We start from the raw sequence: 19,274 nt of genomic DNA, 5'->3' as shown, positions 1-19,274 counted from the left end.
TTGATGTAAAATCAAACATTCCAATTTAATGATGTGCATAAAAACAGGATTTTAGCAGAAGTCTATTGATGATACTATTCAAATCAAATCCATTTTGTTGCTAATCTTTGACCTTTTCAAGACTGTCACCAAAACCCTGCCCCCTATGTATGTGATAAAAAATTGCTTACTTTAACTTGTAACATTCAGCTTCTATTTAAAGCAGAACTCACAAATACACACAAGGGGGATACGTCATAGGCATCAGGTAAAATATGTTACACCAGTTAAATTGACACAAAAATAAATAATCAACCACTCAGTATGAAATTTTGTTGACTTTTAGCAACAATGATTTATTACAAAAACCACAAACTAAGAAAATAATAATAGTTATCCTGATAAATAAATCAGTAACCAAAAATCCCTCAAAAATAAGTCTAGGTTAGATTTGATTCACTCAGTTCATGTCAGTAAAGAAACCCAAATGGTTAAATGTTCAAATATTCTCGCTCCTTTTTAATGCGAATATTGTCCACAAAAGAGTTCCATATCCTGAGAGAATTTTTCCATTTTAATCCAAAGCCCCAATCCAAAACGAAAAATCCAAAGCGTCAAAACCACCCTCCCCAAAAAATGAGAAAAAAAAGAGTGGTACCACCAAAAACCCCCAATAAAGTCCAGATCTCACCGGGAATGTCTTTCTTCCCCCCGGCGTCCTCTAGCCAATTGGCGTCCTCTTGCACCTGCATGGCGGCGTTTCCTGGGTGCAAGCTCCAATCCACCTCCTAGAGCCCACGAGTCGCTGGGGCGAACTTTGATTGCTGTGTTATCTCTTTCCTATTATTTTATTACTTGTTCTAAACATTCAGCCAAGTCAAGTATCCCGCTGCACGGTTCTGACGTTGAGCGTCTTCCGCGCGCCGACGCACACGCCCCTTTTTAATATCAGCCACAACTAAAACCCAACATGACCTGCCCAAAAATCAGTTTTAAAAGTGGAAATTCGGAATAATTTTACAATGAAATAACAGCAACTGTTATACAAACCAGATGATACATTTACTCTTCAATGCATTTATCCAGGAAAAAAACAAACAAGCAGTGGTTATGTTACAAACTCTTTTTCTCCTAACAAATAAAACAATTTTTCAATTGTTTTATTAAAAAATAGTTGTTTTTTTCAGTTTTGGCTTTTGAACTGCTGCAGTTCTGAAACGGATTAAATGCATTTAAGCTGATGAAAGAAAAACAGAAAAAGACATTTATGACAATTTTGGATGGTTTTTTTTAATATAATAATTTAATTTTATTTACTTTCGTAACTTAATTTAAACACTAAAATTTGCAAAAAAATTTAAACCCCCTTAAAATAAATAAATAAAAGCAACGCCTAGGGAACCATTCATGCTAGAACCGCCACTGTCACTGAGCTGGAACTGCATGTTGGGAGGAGAAGGAGGAGGAGGCTAGGAACTAAACAACTGCTGACGTATCCATGCACCAATGGGATGGCAGAGGATATTCGCACGTTAGACGGCTAGTTTGGAAAGAAAAAAGAAAAGACCACTGCGTCCAGGAAGTCCCAGCGATGATTGGATGCTGGATGGAGCATGGGGATCCATCAAGCTGCAGTAGCGATGCGCTTTATGGGGTCCAGCAGGGGCTGCAAGGGGGACGATGCAGCAGCATGGGGCTGCTAGTTCTCCACAGTGTTTATTTGTGAGATTAAGCGCTACTTAGCTCTCTGTGCGTGTGCGCGTGTGTGTGTTTGTGTGTGTGCGTCTGCGTGTGCGGACGCAGGACGCTCCAAGCCGCGTCAGGTGGATGCGCTGCAGCGATCCACTTCGCCCCTATGGATCGCGTCCATGGATGTCTTCAAACCTGCTTTGGACAACAGTTTGAGTCCCAAGGCGTCACTATCTGAAGAAGCGGAGGCGGATGTTTTTCGCTGGCCCAGCACAGCGGAGAGCGGCGGTGGCGGTAGCGGCGGCGGCGGCTCGGCTCAGGATGCGGAGCCCGCCGCGCCGCCGCCGCTACCGCCGCCGCCTGGTGTCTGGACGGCCGTGTTCGACTACGAGGCCACTGCGGACGACGAGCTCAGCCTGCGCAGGGGGGACCTGGTGGAGGTCCTGTCCAAGGACTCCCTGGTGTCGGGAGACGAGGGCTGGTGGACCGGTATGATAGCCGACCGGGTTGGCATTTTCCCGTCCAATTATGTCAGCAAAAGGAACGGAACAGAGGAGGAGGCAGGCCTGCGGGAGAGCTCGGAGCACCCAGTGCCTCCTCTGCACCGTGAGTATCCTATTGTGCATCGAGTCGTTAGAAAAAAAATAAATAAATGAGAAGGAAATCAATGCGCATCTAAAACACGGATCATGGGGGTGGAGTGCTTCTGGCATCATGCGGGAGGAAGCTGCATATTCAGAGTGCTGTGTCACTCCGGTTGGCCTAGAAACAGGCTGGCTAAGCATCCTCAGCTTCAGGACCATTATTCAAGTGATGCACCCCAGCTCACTGTTATCTTATGGTATCCCCCAGAAAACATACCGAGGAGAACACGTCCTCCTTTGCATGTAAAATTAGGTTTTAATGTGCGCTTGGTTTGCAATATGATACAATCGTTTTGTGCACAGGTTTTGCAATAAATAGAGGCTCCAATGGAGTGCAATGACCAGGCAGTTTGCTGTTCCCTACCATGCACAAGTATTTGTAGCGCTTAGTGGTCTTTTACTTGATCAAGAACATGCAGGAAAGGAAACAAGGGGTGGAGGGTGAGAAGCAATGAAAGGCCTGGGGGTCAGGAGAGCTGCATCAATATATGATGCACCTGCTCCTGTGCTGAGTGAGCTACACAGCACTCAATATTAGATTTTTTTAATAGGAACTATGAATTTGTTGCTATATACATACATTTTTTTCATATGTATGATATTTTGTGCTCTCTGCCAGTTTTGAATACCGTCGGTCCAACCCTCTCGAAATTGTAAGTGGCCCTCATCTATAGTCACCCCTTAAAGGATTTCTGGACGCGCCCCAGTAAATGACGATGCTAGCTAAAACATTTTTGAAGGGGACATGGAGTTATGCTATAACTACAAATCCAGTTTTACTCACTAACACATTTACCACAACAAAAGAAAAAGAAAAAAGCGGGGTATGCGATCTAGATAAACCTGTTTTGTTTGGGTGGACCATGCTGTCGCAGCCAGTCGTTAACACACTGAGACCGGTGACCTACTTTCACTCACCTGAAATATTCATCAAGGTCAGTCCCGTGCAGCGGCGTCAACTCGGTATGCGATGCGGACGTCCCCTTTGCTGAAAACTCTTAATGTCTGAATGTAGTCGATAAATTTAGCGTAGCAATTTGCATACATTTTGTTTGGAAGTATTTTAATTGATATTTCCGGTTAACAGACAAAATAACTTCTATTAATTTAATAGTAATAGAAAAGCCTGGTTAAACAAATATAACAGTTAGCTTGTGATAAACATGAAACGTACGTTCTTTAGCAAAAATTCCCTCAAAAGTTAAGAAGCTTAGCTTGCTAGCAAGTTTGACATTAGCATTTCCGCTGTTGCTAAGCTAGCTAACGCTGGATAAAACTTTAATTCTTGCTCCAACAAAGAAACTATACTACAACTCACAGTTGTAACCTCAAAGAAAGTTAAAATACTATTTAATTATTAAAGCTAAGATGTGGAAAAGTAAGAATATCTCAAAGAAAAATGTCAGAATGCTAAACACGCTTTGTTTTACACATTGAAGACATATTGTTCTTTACACTTCTTGCTTGATTCAATGATAAGCATACAGTTTTTTAATTGAAAAAGCACTTGGATTTTTTTTTTAATATCTTTCAGCATATCTGCTTTGTTCTTAATATAGTTCTTAAGCTTTTTTTCCTCTACGCTTCTCTTTTATCTTGGAATTTTGACTCAGTTTTGATATTTTTTCCTTTTTCCATCTATTTGCTAACAACAGGACAAAAGCAAGCAAAAAAAGTGTTTTTTCCCCTCACCATTTTCCAAAACTTGATCAATTTGTTACTCTTGACACCATCACACTCTATACCGTCAAAAAAAACAATCATAAGCATAGGACATTATTTCTTCCTTCTCCAATTCTAGATTCTTTATTTTAGGACAGATACTTCATCTATCTGAAGCAACACAGTGACTTATGGGAACAGAAAGCACTCTTCTCATAAATGACCTAGTTTGGAGCAAGACAAACTTGTTTAATTGCTTCTAGTGTTGTTTCTGTCTCCTCTCCGCCGCAGTCTTGGAGATCGATTTCTCAGAGCTCACCCTGGAGGAGATCATCGGGGTGGGCGGCTTCGGAAAGGTCTACCGCGCGGTGTGGCAGGGTGCCGAGGTGGCCGTGAAGGCGGCCCGACGGGACCCCGACGAGGACGTGGCGCAGACTCTGGAGAGCGTGCGTCAGGAGGCCAAGCTCTTCGCCATGCTCAACCATCCCAACATCATGGCTATTCTGGGGGTGTGCCTGCAGGAGCCCAACCTGTGCCTGATCATGGAGTACGCTCGCGGGGGTCCCCTGAACCGGGCCCTCGCCGGGAAACGCATCCCCCCGTGCACGCTGGTGAACTGGGCTGTGCAGATTGCACGAGGCATGCACTACCTCCATGACCAGGCCATCGTCCCCATCATACACAGAGACCTCAAGTCCAGCAACAGTAAGATTCCCTCACTTTGTGTTTTTATTATTCTCTCATAGAATAGCTGCAAGAAAGCTGTAAAATATACCGCATTCCCGTTTGTGTTGCGCTACTACTCTTGTATTTTTCACGTTTTTAGAATGGGTGCGGAAATAAGCAGTTATGAAACTCCAGTCAGTTGTACACTAATCTGCACTAGAACGGACTTTCTCTCTCATCTACCAGTCTTCTTTACTGCAATAAAAATTCTCTTAATGCACTTTTTAAGTGTAAAATAAATCTACTACTGTATTACATTTTTATTATCATTAAATGGTTAGAAAGTATGTGCTTCAGAAGTCAAATCAAGAGGAAAAGGAGTTTGCATGTTTACTTATGGAGTTGTTGTAATCTTGCATTTTGCCCAATTGGATCCTCTAAGTCCCAAGCCTATTACTGAGGATTTGCCCAGTGCTCTGCCCCGGCCTCCTCATTGGTGGCTCCAACAACGTGTGAAGAAAGGCCCGTGGCTGCCATTGGCTGGTTCTGTGGCGATCATCTCGGGAGCTTCACTTTCAAAGTCACTCAGACTTGATGTCACGCTGGACTTCGTGGGGAAAACCCAAACCTTCCTGAGCTTACGAAAGCAAGCGGCCAGACGCTGACCTCTCTTTCCAAGTTTCTCTTTTGCTTCTGCCTTTGACGTTAGCCTCTAAATGCTTTCATTAGGGCAGTATTAGCATATCAGATATTTGTATTTATGTTTTTGCACCTGTGTTTTACAGTCTTCCAATGGATTCCTGGTTTCCTCAAATGTATACTTTCAGTCCAACTCTTTCTTTGCTTATAAACAGTTGAAATTTGATATTTTCATTCACTGTATAAGATACCCATATTGATTTTTCTGACTGTCAGGATTAGCAGGCCTATTTCTGTTTGATAAATGCCAAACACACACAAGCAATGGACATTTTCATAAGCTCCTCAAAATAGTTTGATGGGATTTTGTCTCATTCCTCCTGACATAACTGGTGTAATAGAGTCAGGCTGGACGTCTTGCTCACACTCAACTGCCATCCCATCATCAGTCACATCAGGTCTAAAACATATGAAATAGAGGGTGAAATCCAACATAACCACCACCAACATGCCATGAGAGACTGTTGATCTTCCCACACTCCCCCAAAAAAATTTTCTAAACTCACATTTTTATCTTGAAATTGCCATTATTTCCCCCAAAATAGTATTTTTATAGTTTCAGCACATACCAATCCATCTTACCTAAAGGGATGTGCATTACAGAGAGTTCACACATCTGAAGCATGACTGGCCTATTGGGGAGCTGTAGAGGGGAGTGACTATAGTTGCAGTCAAGCCTTAGTTAAAGTTGTGCGTAAAATTGACCTTTTTACAGCTTTGAGTCGCGTTATAATGTTATTTCCTCATCAAAAACATACCTGGAATGAAAAATCCTTTAATATCCCATGGCATCCATTCGGCTGTGCAAAAGTCCTGAGTGGACCTAACTCAAGAGATACAGCTTCCGAGCTTGTGCCTTACAGAACTCCCATCCCCCATGACTCTCCCTCTCAGCTCCTTCAGACTAGCCTGCAGCAATTAGCGAACACCTGGTAAAAACATTGTTAAAGGCCATGTTGTAATGATTTCCTGCAGGCGGACTTTCAGGAAGAGCAGGCATTTTTAAAGAGATCCAATTTCAAGGCCTTACAATGCGAAGTCAGATTCCTTTTAAGTCATATTTAACAGCATTTTTAGAACTGAAGGTAACACGGTTTCTCGATTATGCTATAAAATGTCACCATGTGGCTGGAAAACACATAACACTTTAACTCAGCTGCATACCAGCAGGGTTCACTTTCACCCCATACTTTGGGTAGGATTTCTGCGGAAGCCATTTTCGTCACAGTGACGTAACGGGCAGATGAAGAGGAGCTTGATGTGCACCGCAGCCCTTGGACACTCCCCTGCTAGTGCAGCCGCAGCAGATGGCCTGGGCTTTGTGGAGCTGAAAGGAGAGGCCTCGGCGCATGTGTTCAGGATTTGCCCGTGCTCGTCCGGACGGGGGTGGGGGTGGGGGTGTTTTTCATTGCCCATTAGAGCAAAATGGATTTGTTGTAACAGGCTTTTTCAGGAGTTAAACTGTATAATTAGTGCTTTGTATGAGACTTTGAGCTGTAAAAGCATGAGGGGAATACATTGGCATTGATCAAGTGGGAGTTGGTTTTCTCCTCTGGATTGCTTTTGTTGTCGTAGTTCGTAGTATCTTGGTTTTTACTGTTTATTCTTTCTTCTTCTCTTCTCTGCTTTCATCTTTTGTATCCTTTCATCCTGGCCTTCCAACAACCACACCATGTTTTGTTCACCCCCTCTTGTTTTTTGTTGTTGTTTTTTTTATTTGCCATTGTGGTAAATCACGGGATTCATGCTACCGCTTCATCTCAAATCCTGACGGTGATCACCTGAAACCCTCCACCCTAACCTCCCACCCAATCTGCACGCAACCCCTCCTGCCCCCTCCCACTACCTCCAAACTCATTTCCATTCACCAACCCAACATCCCCACTCCCACCATCGCCGCACCCAGTCCTGATCCTGGAAAGGGTGGAGATGGAGGACCTCAGCAACAAAACTTTGAAGATAACCGACTTTGGATTGGCCCGGGAGTGGCACCGCACCACCAAGATGAGCGCCGCCGGGACCTACGCCTGGATGGCTCCTGAGGTTATCCGCTCGTCCACGTTCTCCAAGGGTAGCGACGTGTGGAGGTGGGCGGAGGAAGGAGAGCCCCTGCAGAAAAAAAAGCACAAAAAAAAACAAAAAAAAGAACACAAGCTGCACAGACCTTTTAATGATGGATAGAAAACGAATCCATGAAAGAAAAGAAAATCCATGAAAAATTTATTTTATATTCATATTTATGCAACGGTGTGTTAAGGCGCCATTGTAGATTGAAAAAAGAAGAGGAGGAGTAATTTTCTGGAAAAATAAAAACAAGAAAATTTCCAAGTTTGTGTCGTCAAAGATTTTCTAGAAAAATTCTGAAATTTTCAGATCAAACTCAGAAATTTTCTTGAAAAAAATGGAAATGGCTGTGTTTGAACTAAGAAACAAAGACATTTCCAAATGTCGAAACTTGTTGACATTTTAAACTAAGAAGTTTCTCCCTCACTCAGCTCCTTCAGACTAGCCAGCAGCAATTAGCAAAACGCCTGGTGGAACTGAGCGTCTACCTGAGCTCATTATATGAGCTACTTCTCAGTGCAGCGCTGGTTAAAGGGTTAATAGAGGGGCCATGTTGTGATGACTTCCTGAGGACGGAGCTTCACAAACAGCAGGAGATTTTAAAGAGACAGAGGCCCGATTTCATGTCATTGTTTAAAGTCAGATTTGATATGTACAGCATTTTTATAACAACTGAAGGTGGCTTGACTGTTCTCTAAAATGATACTTTGTGGCTGGAATACTGTCCCTTTAATTAATGATCAGTAAATCTCTGAAGTTTACCTTTTGAAACAAAACCTTTGCTATTTTGCTAAAGCCCAACTGAATTGGTTGTGACTGGATTTAACAGTTTGAATAAATGTTTTCATCATGATTACTCTATATATGTAGAATCCTGATCAAAGTATCAGTCCATCTGGTCGTTGAATTCCGTCTATCCGAGATCCGGTCATGGGGTCGCCGGTTCCATCTTTCCCGACTGATACCCTTTTGACTTTTCTGTTTGTCACATAAAAACATGCAAATATCCTCAGCTCTTACGATCAGCTGCAGTAGAAGAGATACTAGTGATACCTTTAAGAGCTAAAATATCAAAGTTTCTATGGTGTGAAAAGAATCTGGCGCAGTCCTACACGATTCCTTGCCAACGTGATTTGTTTGTTAGCTCGTCTTTTATCTGTCAAAAGACACACCGCCCTGCTTCACACACTCACACTCTCTGATCTTGACCTTTTCCGTCTCCGCTCGATATTTACATGAGTGGGGTGCAGAATGATCCTGTTTTGACATTTACCGAAGTAAAGTGACTTTCTTGACAGTCCAGTGTCTTTCAGCAAGCACGCTGTTTAACATTCATGTATTCCTACGCGCTGAGATCAATATGATCAAAATCCCACATATTCTGAGTGATCAAGTGCAATTTTCAGGCCGTAATCACAAGTCTCTCCGTGTTTTTCTCCAACTGTGCGTTGGCAGTTATGGCGTGCTGCTGTGGGAGCTGCTGACCGGAGAAGTTCCCTTTCGAAGCATCGACGGTCTCGCCGTAGCCTACGGAGTGGCGATGAACAAACTGGCTTTGCCCATCCCCTCCACATGTCCCGAGCCTTTTGCACGTTTGATGGAGAGTAAGTAGAAAAAAAATAAAATAAAATAATAATAATAATAAATAAATAAATAAATACCATCCCACTTTATCCGCTGGCGCAATTTTAGCCCCGGAAATGTACCATGAAATAACCAAACGGATGATCTGAAATAATCTTTTTCGTCTTGTGTACAGACTGCTGGAGCCCGGATCCTCACTCTCGGCCACTGTTCACAACTATCCTGGACCAGCTCACCGCCATCGAGGAATCAGGCTTTTTCGAAATGCCAGCAGAGTCCTTTCACTCCCTGCAGGACGACTGGAAACTGGAGATCCAGGAGATGTTTGATCAGCTTAGGACCAAGGAAAAGGTGATGAGAAGAGCTGGAACAAAAAAAACCTGAATGTCATTCTTTTATACCTGATTTCTGAAAGACTACAGTAAAGAGAACTTAATTTATACGGCTCTTTTCAAATGTCAGAAACTGGAAAAGGAAACATTTGTTAAAACTATCACCAGGTTGTGACAGTCCGTTATGAGACACGTAATCTATGAAAAGGCTGCTATTGCAATCTGAAAAAAATTCCTGGTTGGGAGTAGTCATTCAAAAACGGCCAATCAGAGCCAGGAGAAGGGTCTTAGGGCTGTCAATCAACCTCATGTTCACGCTGCTCAATGTGTTAATGACAGAGAAACAACTTACTGATAGAGGAAAACCGTTTATCTGCAGTCATTGGTGCCCATGCCTAGCCTTAGCATTCATGACAGGCTATGCAGATGGAGAGCAGCAGAACAGTAGAGCTGTATATCATCAGCATAAAAACAATAAGACACGTAACAAAAAACTGACATATTATTTGACCCAAGGGGAAAGTATACAACAACAACAACAACAACAAAAATAAGTCCCAAAGATTGAGCCTTGTGGTACTCCACATTTTGCACACTGGAGGCTGACATGATGTACAAAAAAAACACAGTTTAGACGCAGACTCAGTTTATTTCTCCTCCCCTCCACCGTCAGGAGCTGCGATCGTGGGAGGAGGAGTTGACCCAAGCTGCGCTGCAGCAGAAGTGCCAAGAGGAGGCGCTGAGGAAGCGCGAGCAGGAGCTGGCAGAACGGGAGATCCACATCGTGGAGCGGGAGCTCAACATCATCATCCACCAGCTCTACCAGGAGAAGCCACATGTGGAGAGCAGGCAGGGCAAGTTCCGCCGCAACCGCCTTAAACTCAAAGATGGAAACAGGATCAGCCTGCCCTCAGGTACAAACAGCTGGCAAGCATCAACGTACAAAAGGAGACGAAATTTGCTTGTGAAGCGCCGAAACCTTAGAGACTGGACGTTAGCATAGATTTAACTTAAAGCTGCCTACTGCAGCGACAATGAAATGTTTCCTTGAGAAATATTAGAAATTGTTTAACTAAACACTGTGATGTGTTCAGTGTTTTGCAAAGATATTGAGAAAGATATTGAGCCTATAACTTTAGTGTGTTTTAAGGGTGCGTTCATGTGATTTATCCAAGTCATCTTTGAGGAATAAAGAAGTTGTGATTCTTTTCTTTTTTTCTTTTTTCCTCGCCAAAGTAACTTTTGGAAAAAATGACTCAGGCCCTTATTTTAGGAAGGTGACAATATGTGACGATACTTTTGCAACCTTGCAAAAGTATTTGTACCGCTGGAACTTTTCACTTTTTGTCAAATTACAAACACAAATTCCTGACAGTCTCTTTTTATAAAAGCCATCCATACAGCATGATGCTGATAAACAGTTGTTGGGTTTTTTGTACACAATTGTAAGAGTGAAAGTAACTTTTTAACTGTTTTAAAATATATTTTTACGTATAAAAGTATTAAAAGTAAGGGGTGGGTATTTATTCAGCATCCCTGCAACGTAATTCTGCCACAAACCTGTGACACCGTGGAGGATGTTCCATGTATGTTCATTTATTTTAAACCCCCTTTACTGTGATGCCAATAAATAAATTCATTCTCAAGTCACTGTACTGGTAAATAGAGTCCACTTTGAAAAGGGATGTGAATACTTTTGCAGGCTTTGGAATTGTAGTGCTCCACAGTCCACGGCTTAACAAACTCAAAGTTTTTCCTTAGCCACTAGCACCAGAGTTCTGTCATTGGTTGTAAAAGTTACATTGTTTCGTCTTAGAAGGATCAAGTTTTTCTTATGTGGCTGTTTTTACTCTGTTAACTTCAGCACTGTCATGGAAGCTAAGGGGTTTCCCTTGATGTCCTTTAGATTTTCAGCACAAAATCACGGTGCAGGCGTCTCCATCCCACGATCATCGGAGGAGTCTGCTCAGCTGCGGCTCCAGCCCCCCAACCAGCCCGCTCATGCTGCCACGCCTTCGAGCCATCCAGCGTAAGGACAAGGCTTCTTAAAGCGAGGAAACTGGAATTGTTAGCATTTAGGACAGCATTAATCATAGAAGATCAGGGCCACTGGAAAACTAATAATTCTGACTTTACTGTCAGAGTTTAAAGTTAGAAGTCTGAGGGGGAAAAAGTATAAATTTTGAGAAAAATTCTGAATTCAGAGTTTAAAGTTAGAATTCTGAGAAATATTCAGAATTTTGAGATTCAAGTTAGAATTCTGATAAAATTTTAGAATTCTGAGACTCAAATTAGAATTCTGAAAACAAAGTCACAATTCTGAGAAAAAATCACAATTTTGAGAAAAATTCTGAATTGTGAGACTCAAATTAGAATTCTGAAAAAGTTCCAGAATATTGAGATTCAAGTTAGAATTCTGAGAAGAACGTCAGAATTATGTGGGAAAAAAATGTCAGAATTCATACAATATCATGCAAAATTTTGCAAGCTTGTCTTAACACAAATTTTTTTTATTTAACGTTTAATGATATGTGAAACAAATTTTAAATATTTTTTCAGTTACCCCCGGGGAGACCTGCACAGAGCTGGAGAGAAAGGGCTCGAGGAAAAAAGGCCGCTCCCGTGGTTGTGGCGTTTATCGGGAGCACAGCGCAGACGCCAGGTGAGAGAAATCAAATCCACTCGAAGTCCGTTTTAACTATTCATTTTGAATTAGTGTTTGATTCTTTCTTTTAATTTTAGTCAGACAACTTGTGGCTTTCTCATCTGTCACAGTGTGAAACCTCCCCACGAGTGCAGCAGGCAGCGGTCCTGCAGCGCCCCAAACCTCCGCAGATCTCCCAGACACAGTCCGGCCGTGCCTGGGGTGCCCAGCCTGCTGGAGACAGGTCAGCAGGAACAGCTCAGCTGGTCTGAGTTTGCTGAGAAATGAAGCTGCTGACATGACAGAGACACATCAACCCCACACTGCTGCGGTCGGTGACCCACAAGTGTGTCTGCAACTGCTTGACCACGAACAAGCACTTGCGGAGAAAACAAAAAACTTTGAGGGGCCGTTTAGGACAAAAACTAGGTTTTGTCTCACACACACTACTAAAGACTTATACACAAAGTACTAAAATTGTGCATTTACACTACTAAAAGATCACACACACACACAAGGCATACAGACATGCTGTTCTGAATGATCGGCCGAAAATGTATGTGTGTGTGTGGGAACTAACAGTAGGCTGAATGAATAGATGAATGGGGATGAGACTCGTCTTTGTGTGAGAGTTGTCACGGAAGAGGCAGAGCATAATTCAGATCGTGTTGATACCGCAGTGAAGTTAGTTTCAAGTTGGATATTCGCCCTCCGCGGAGTAAGCAACGTTTATCTCAAGGTTGATCCGATTTATGAACGCTAATTTTGATAAGCTGTTCTCTAGCTCCCTCCTCAAGGGCTCGGAGGTTCACTTAGGGACAAATTTCCAAACCAAACACTCCTGTCAAACAAATGTTAATAAATGCCTTGCCTTGTGACCAACTGACACAAAAATGTGGCAGTTCATGCTATTATATGAGACACACTAGAAACAAGTTCATATTCATTTAGAAACAACAATACTAATGTTTTAACTAAGGAAGAGTTCAGAAATCAATATCTGGTGGAATAGCCATAAGGTTTTCAATGGAGTTCAGTGTAGTGGTCTCTTAATATTTTTCCAGAGCTGACCTAATATATATATATATATATATATATGATATATAAAAAATTCCCTTCTCACCCTCCGTGGGTGGTCTGTTTCATCCTCTGAGTTCGGGTCTCTACCAGAGGCCTGGGAGCTTGAGGGTTCCTCCAGTATCTTGGCTGTGCCTAGAACTGCACATTTCTGGACTGAGATGTCTGATGTTGTTCCTGGGATCTGTTTTAGCCACTGCTCCAGTTTGGGGGTGACTGCCCCGAGGGCCCCGATGACCACAGGCACCACTGTGGTCTTCACCTTCCAGGCCTTTTCCAGTTCCTCTCTGAGGACCTGGTATTTCTCCAGTTTCTCATGCTCCTTTTTTATGATGTTGTAATCACTTGGAATTGCTACATCCACCACAACGGCTTTCCTCTGTTATTTATCCACCACCACAATATCCGGTTGGTTCGCTATTACCATTCTGTCTGTCTGGACCTGGAAGTCCCACAGGATCTTAGCTCGGTCATTCTCCGCCACCTTTGGGGGTGTTCCCCACTTTGATCTCGGGGCTTCCAGTCCATTAAGAACTATCCCTACCAACACCATAGGATGAAACATCCAAGATCCATAAATACATCAAGGACAAAGCCTCAACAGACGATGTGCTCAGCGAATGTCTCAGGCAATGGGGAACAGAAGACAAGGTGCTGGAGGGAGGACAAGCCCCTACATGGGATGTACCACCGACAAATAACTGAAGTGGCTGATGTCAGGAAAACCTACCAATGGCTGGAGAAAGCTGGACTCAAGGACAGCACAGAGGCTCTCATCCTGGCCGCCCAGGAACAGGCCCTAAACACCAGAGCAATAGAGGCTCAGATCTACCACACCAGACAAGACCCAAGGTGTAGGTTGTGCAAGGAGGCCCCTGAGACAGTCCAGCACATAATAGCAGGGTGCAAGATGCTGGCAGGGAAAGCGTACATGGAACGACATAACCAAGTGGCGAGCATAGTGTACAGGAACATCTGTGCAGAATATGGACTGGAAGCCCCGAGATCAAAGTGGGGAACACCCCCAAAAGTGGTGGAGAATGACCGAGCTAAGATCCTGTGGGACTTCCAGATCCAGACAGACAAGATGGTAATGGCGAACCAACCGGACATTGTGTTGGTGGATAAAGAACAGAGGAAAGCCTTTGTGGTGGATGTAGCAATACCAAGTGACTACAACATCAGGAAAAAGGAGCATGAGAAATTGGAGAAATACCAGGGCCTCAGGGAGGAACTGGAAAAGACCTGGAAGGTGAAGACCACAGTGGTGCCTGTGGTCATCGGGGCCCTCGGGGCAGTCACCCCCAAACTGGAGCAGTGGCTCAAACAGATCCCAGGAACAACATCAGACATCTCAGTCCAGAAATGTGCAGTACTAGGCACAGCCAAGATACTGCGCAGAACCCTCAAGCTCCCAGGCCTCTGGTAGAGACCCGAACTCAGAGGATGAAACAGACCACCCGCGGAGGGTGAGAAGGGAATTTTATATATATATATATATGCTTTTCTTCTGCTCCACAATTGTGCACTACTTTGTGTTGGTCTGTCATAAAAAAATCCAATATAAAACATTGCTGCTTCTGGTTGTAAAATGTAAAAAAACGAAACAAAAACCAATGCATGTCAATGGTTGTGTTTTTACTTTTTGATGATGACCTATGTGATAAAGTTGTGTTTTTTTTTTTTCAGAAAATGAAGATTGCTGCTTCACCACAGAGCCGGGCGCAGCTCCTGGCCAGTCCTACCTCTGCATTCCCTTCCAAAAAGACGCCCACGCTTCTTCCTCCCTCGAACACGACGGAGATGAGTACTGCCTCAGCGGCCAGGTTCCCGGAACACCGCCGTGCAGGAAGAGCCCTGGGGGAGGCCGGCGGTCTGAGCTGGTCCTGCTGGGCTGCGGGGCTCTGTTGGCGGCCGTTGGACTGGGCTGCAACCTGCTCTCGCTGGCCCAGCCCGAGGAGGGCATCAAATCCAGATGGGACGCTTTCTTCCACAGAACCGGCGGCCAAAGGCGGAGCACAAGCTCCCCGACCCGCAGGCTATTCCACAGGGAAAGCCCACTGAAGACTTCGGCCCCCTCCCTGCCCGAGCGAGGTTTGCCCTCTTCGTATACTCTCCTGTCCTTATCGTCGGTGTCCGACTCCAACTCCACCCACTCACTGCTGCGTTCCGACAGCGACGAGCTGCTGATCTGCAGGCCCATCTCGGCGGCGTCCCGGCCACCTGCGCCGCCTCCACTCTCGCAGCGCAGGGTGCCAGTCCAGACGCCGGTCAACTCGCTGGTCAACATTCATGTGGAGAGCTTCAAGCGGAACCCGCGGCAGTCTCTGACGCCCACACACGTGCCCTGCGTCCCACCGTCCACACGGAGCCTCCGCAGGACCCCGTCGGACGGAGCCATCAAGAAGAACGGCCCTTCCACTTCACTGGAGCCGCTGCCAGAGAAGAAAGCTCTGGACAGTGCGGGTAACATCCTGTTTTATGTTGCAGAAGTTTCGTATACTATTAGGTTGTCTTTAAATAGAAGCCTTATGAAAATGTTTGGAATTAAGGTTCACACAGGAAAGCAAAATACAAGGTTCTTTGTAAAGGGGCAGTATTATGTAAAATCTACATTTTTTTAGCTTTACCTCATGTTATAAAGTTATTCCCTCATCAAAAACCTACCTGGAGTGTTATGTTGATTTTTTGATGCATGTTTGAGAAATCCTTTAATCTCCATGGCAACCATTCAACTGTGGAAAACACCTGGGAGGACCTAGCTCTGCCTTCGAGGCGCAGCTCCTCTTCAGAACTACAGCTTCAGAGCAGCCCTCCCTAACTCAGCTCCTTCAGACTAGCCAGCAGCAATTAGCAAACACCTGGTGGGACTGAGAATCAGCTGAGCTCATTAGACGAGCAGCTTCTCAGCGTAACCCTGGTAAAAACTTTGTGAAAGGCCTAATAGAGGAGCCACGTTGTGATGACTTCCTGAAGGTGGAGCTTCAGGAAGAGAAGGCATTTTTAAAGAGACAGAGACCTATTTTCAAGGCTTTAAATTACAAAGTCAAATTTATTTTAAGTCATATTTGATATATACAACATTTTAATAACAACTGAAGGTAACATGTAGTCACTTGATTATGCTATAAAATGGCACTATGTGACTGGAAAATTCATAACACTGCTCCTTTAAGGCAAATTTGGATGGATGGATGGATGGATGGATGGATGGATGGATGGATGGATGGATGGATGGATGGATGGATGGATGGATGGATGGATGGATGGATGGATGGATGGATGGATGGATGGATGGATGGATGGATGGATGGATGGATGGATGGATGGATGGATGGATGGATGGAGTCACTAATCTTCAGTCTGGCAGTGTGTTTAATCTGTTTTTTCTGGTTTAACAGCAGCAGGTGGCTTCAGGGGTTTAAAAGAAGACTCTTCTGAGGTTCCCCGGCTCCCTAACCCCAACCTGGTTTTCCCCCCGACCCCCCGCCGTCGCTGCGCCCCAGAGCGCCCCAAGACCCTGGACTTCGTGGCTCGGCCTCGCCCTTCGCCACGGCCATGGTGCGACGTGTTCTGGGGCGACTCGCGCGTCAGGGCCAACGGACAAACGCTGGGCAGCGGCGAGTCGCCAGCCTACACCTCCAGCACAGAGACTCCGCCCACCGTGGAGTTCGGCAGGGACTCTGCAGTGCTGCCCACCCCCATGGAGGCCCCGACTCCCTTCTCCCCCCGCAGGAACGCAAACCTGTTGGACGAGTCGGACGAGGGACAGTACCGGGACGGGACGGTCCCTCTGTGCAGGCCGGAGTTCAGCCTTCCCAAAGACTCTCCTTATCATCCTGGGTTCTGGTCCTGACTCTTGGACACAGGTTGCTCCTCCGCTAGCTGGAGGACAGTCACCACTCTAGGAGTTTGACTTAAGCTTTCCCCCATTCTACACCATTCAAACAAAATTGCAATAAAGTTTTGTTCTTGCTTTAGTTTAACTGCATTTTGATAAATATTTATCAAAATTGGCATCTAAAATTTGTGAAATGTCTGGCTTTAGAGACGGCCGGAAACCCCTTTGTATCACGTTCATCAGCTTTAGGTTCTCGTTTCACAAAGCTTTACTCTACTGTTTCCAGCTTTGGTTTCGATTGTGCATTTACTGAAGTGCACTTTTGAAAATCATCATGAATGTAAGACAGCTTTTTATTATTATTATTATTATTATTATTATTATTATTATTATTATTATTATTATTATTGCCAGGAAGTAATTTCTAAAACCACTTGAGCTCCTCTCCTCCGTCTGTTTCCCGCTCAGGTTCTGGCGGTGGATGGATTCCCTTTTTTTGCACAGAGTTCACCTTCCTCACCAGTCGCTTCATGTCCCACATATAGAGGGCGCTGTTGTTTGATATAAGCACTCTTGTGTCTGCTTTAGATCCACATTGTTGTGACTGTAAGAAGCAGAAAAAATAAGTTCGTCGATTGTCTTTTTTTATTTTAAACGGTCCCGTTAAAGACATTTAGAAACAAATCTGGACGCTGAAAGGAAAACTTTGTGCTTCTATGCTGCTGTTAAACTGTTTGGATCAGAATGCAAAGCTTTCACCCACATGGGAAGCGGGCCCAAGTGATGCGTGGAAGTTTTTCTTATTATTTATATATTTTTAATGAACTACTTCATTTATTGATTTGTTTGGTGTCTTATTTATTTATTTATTTATTTATTTATTTTAATCCTGTATGCCTTGATTTTTGACACTTCTTAATGCTTTATCTGAATGTTTCTGGGGCTCTCAGCCTTTGCACAAAGCATCAAACCATTTGTTTGTAAGCTGCACTTTCTTCATCGCTCACTTAGGAATTACTTGTTTTTTTTTTATGTATTTATGTTGAAAGATAATTTTTTAAAGTGTCTTTGCCAAGAAATGTAGCTGCCCAAACGAGCACTTATCATCACAAATCAGTTTTTCTTGTTTGTTGTTGTTTTTATTTTTTAATATATTTACCTGTGAATAATTCCACTTGTTTACGGGGAAGAAATCCTTTAAAAAAGGATTTTAAAAAATCTGTGATAATTTGGGGGAAGGGTGTAGATAAATTAATCATTTTACAAATCTTAAATAAATACGGGATTTTAAAAGAATGGAAGCATGGGAAATGCCAATTATTATTTATTTATTTTATTTATTTATTTATTACCTGCAACATAGCTGTTATGAATAATTGAGAAAAAGAGCTGAAATGTGTCCTAACACCCTGCAGCGTCAGGATATTCATTTATTTCCTCCAGGTTTAAGTGACTTAAATTACATATGAGCTCCTTTTGGTCTTGATACATGTGTAAAACTGAATGCTTCCCCCCCCCCCTCAGATCCCCTTCAGAACTGTGAAGAACATGATCATGTTCGATGTGTAACCATAACCATCTGTTTGAACTGCAGGTGACGCGACGCTGAGCTCTTGGATGAAATGTGAGCACAAATAAGCTGAAAATACTGTTTACTGATATTGTTTGTTGAAGGGGAGGGGGCGGTTCTGCTACTGAGTGACTTGTATTTGCACTGGAACACACTGACTCAAGTAAAATCAGAAGAAAAACATGAAACTGTTTGTTTACTTTCTTGTAGCGCTTTAGATGGTGACACCTATTGTCAGTGGCTCTCTGCCCAGAGCAGCATAGTCTATGGGGGGCGGTATGAGTGCACCATGAGTACATGGAGGAAGAAAAATATGTTAAGTTATCCATCAGTATTGACCAAAACTAGGACCTTCTTGCTGTAAGGTGACAGTGCAGGCCACCAGGTGTGATTAGTTTATGCATTTTAGATTTTGAACTAGAGGTGATAAAATGGTGAAACAGCCCTTTATCTGCAGTAGAAACTTGTGAATCAGATGCTAACTTTAGTGTTTTTAGCTACTAGCTTGTTATGGTATTCATATTCTCAAAATGCTTACAAGTTGTATTGTACTGTCACTTTGTGAACTACAAAAAATGTTGCTACGCAAATTATTTACAACTTATTGGAGCTCTTTCTATGTTTTTGAGCGCTGTCAGGGAGCTATCTGTTTATGCAATGACTACTTCCTTTCGTACTTCAAAATAAGAGTCTCAAACATATACAGCAAACAGGACAGTGTCAGGTTTACAGCATTCTCCTACTTTTCTGCAGCTTAGTTTACACTTTACTATAGCAAATAAATCCTTGTCTATATCTAACTAGATATACATTTTGGAGGGGT

The 19,274-nt window shown here is 43.5% G+C and overlaps 1 protein-coding gene across 3 annotated transcripts; it reads left to right on the top strand.

Moving 5' to 3' along the window:
* Positions 1–1,568: 1,568 nt before the first annotated feature.
* On the top strand, positions 1,569–18,639 carry map3k9 (mitogen-activated protein kinase kinase kinase 9). 3 transcript variants are annotated; one of them, XM_008398962.3, is made up of 11 exons: positions 1,569–2,274; positions 4,266–4,679; positions 7,246–7,426; positions 8,859–9,007; positions 9,163–9,338; positions 9,993–10,173; positions 11,226–11,348; positions 11,879–11,981; positions 12,095–12,207; positions 14,730–15,506; positions 16,442–18,639. In XM_008398962.3, the coding sequence occupies exons 1-11, from the start codon at positions 1,848–1,850 to the stop codon at positions 16,894–16,896; spliced, it is 3,099 nt and encodes a 1,032-aa protein (XP_008397184.2). In that variant the 5' UTR covers positions 1,569–1,847; the 3' UTR covers positions 16,897–18,639. The 3 variants fall into 3 exon arrangements, with proteins under 3 accessions (XP_008397184.2, XP_008397183.1, XP_008397181.1); XM_008398961.3 differs by having other exon boundaries at positions 9,993–10,233; positions 16,445–18,639; XM_008398959.3 differs by having other exon boundaries at positions 9,993–10,233.
* Positions 18,640–19,274: the final 635 nt, after the last annotated feature.

The sequence above is a fragment of the Poecilia reticulata genome, chromosome 22 (genome assembly GCF_904066995.2).
Source record: "Poecilia reticulata chromosome 22, P_reticulata-male-v2, whole genome shotgun sequence".
Taxonomy (NCBI): Eukaryota; Metazoa; Chordata; class Actinopteri; order Cyprinodontiformes; family Poeciliidae; genus Poecilia; species Poecilia reticulata.
This window is presented reverse-complemented; position numbering and strand designations above follow the sequence as displayed.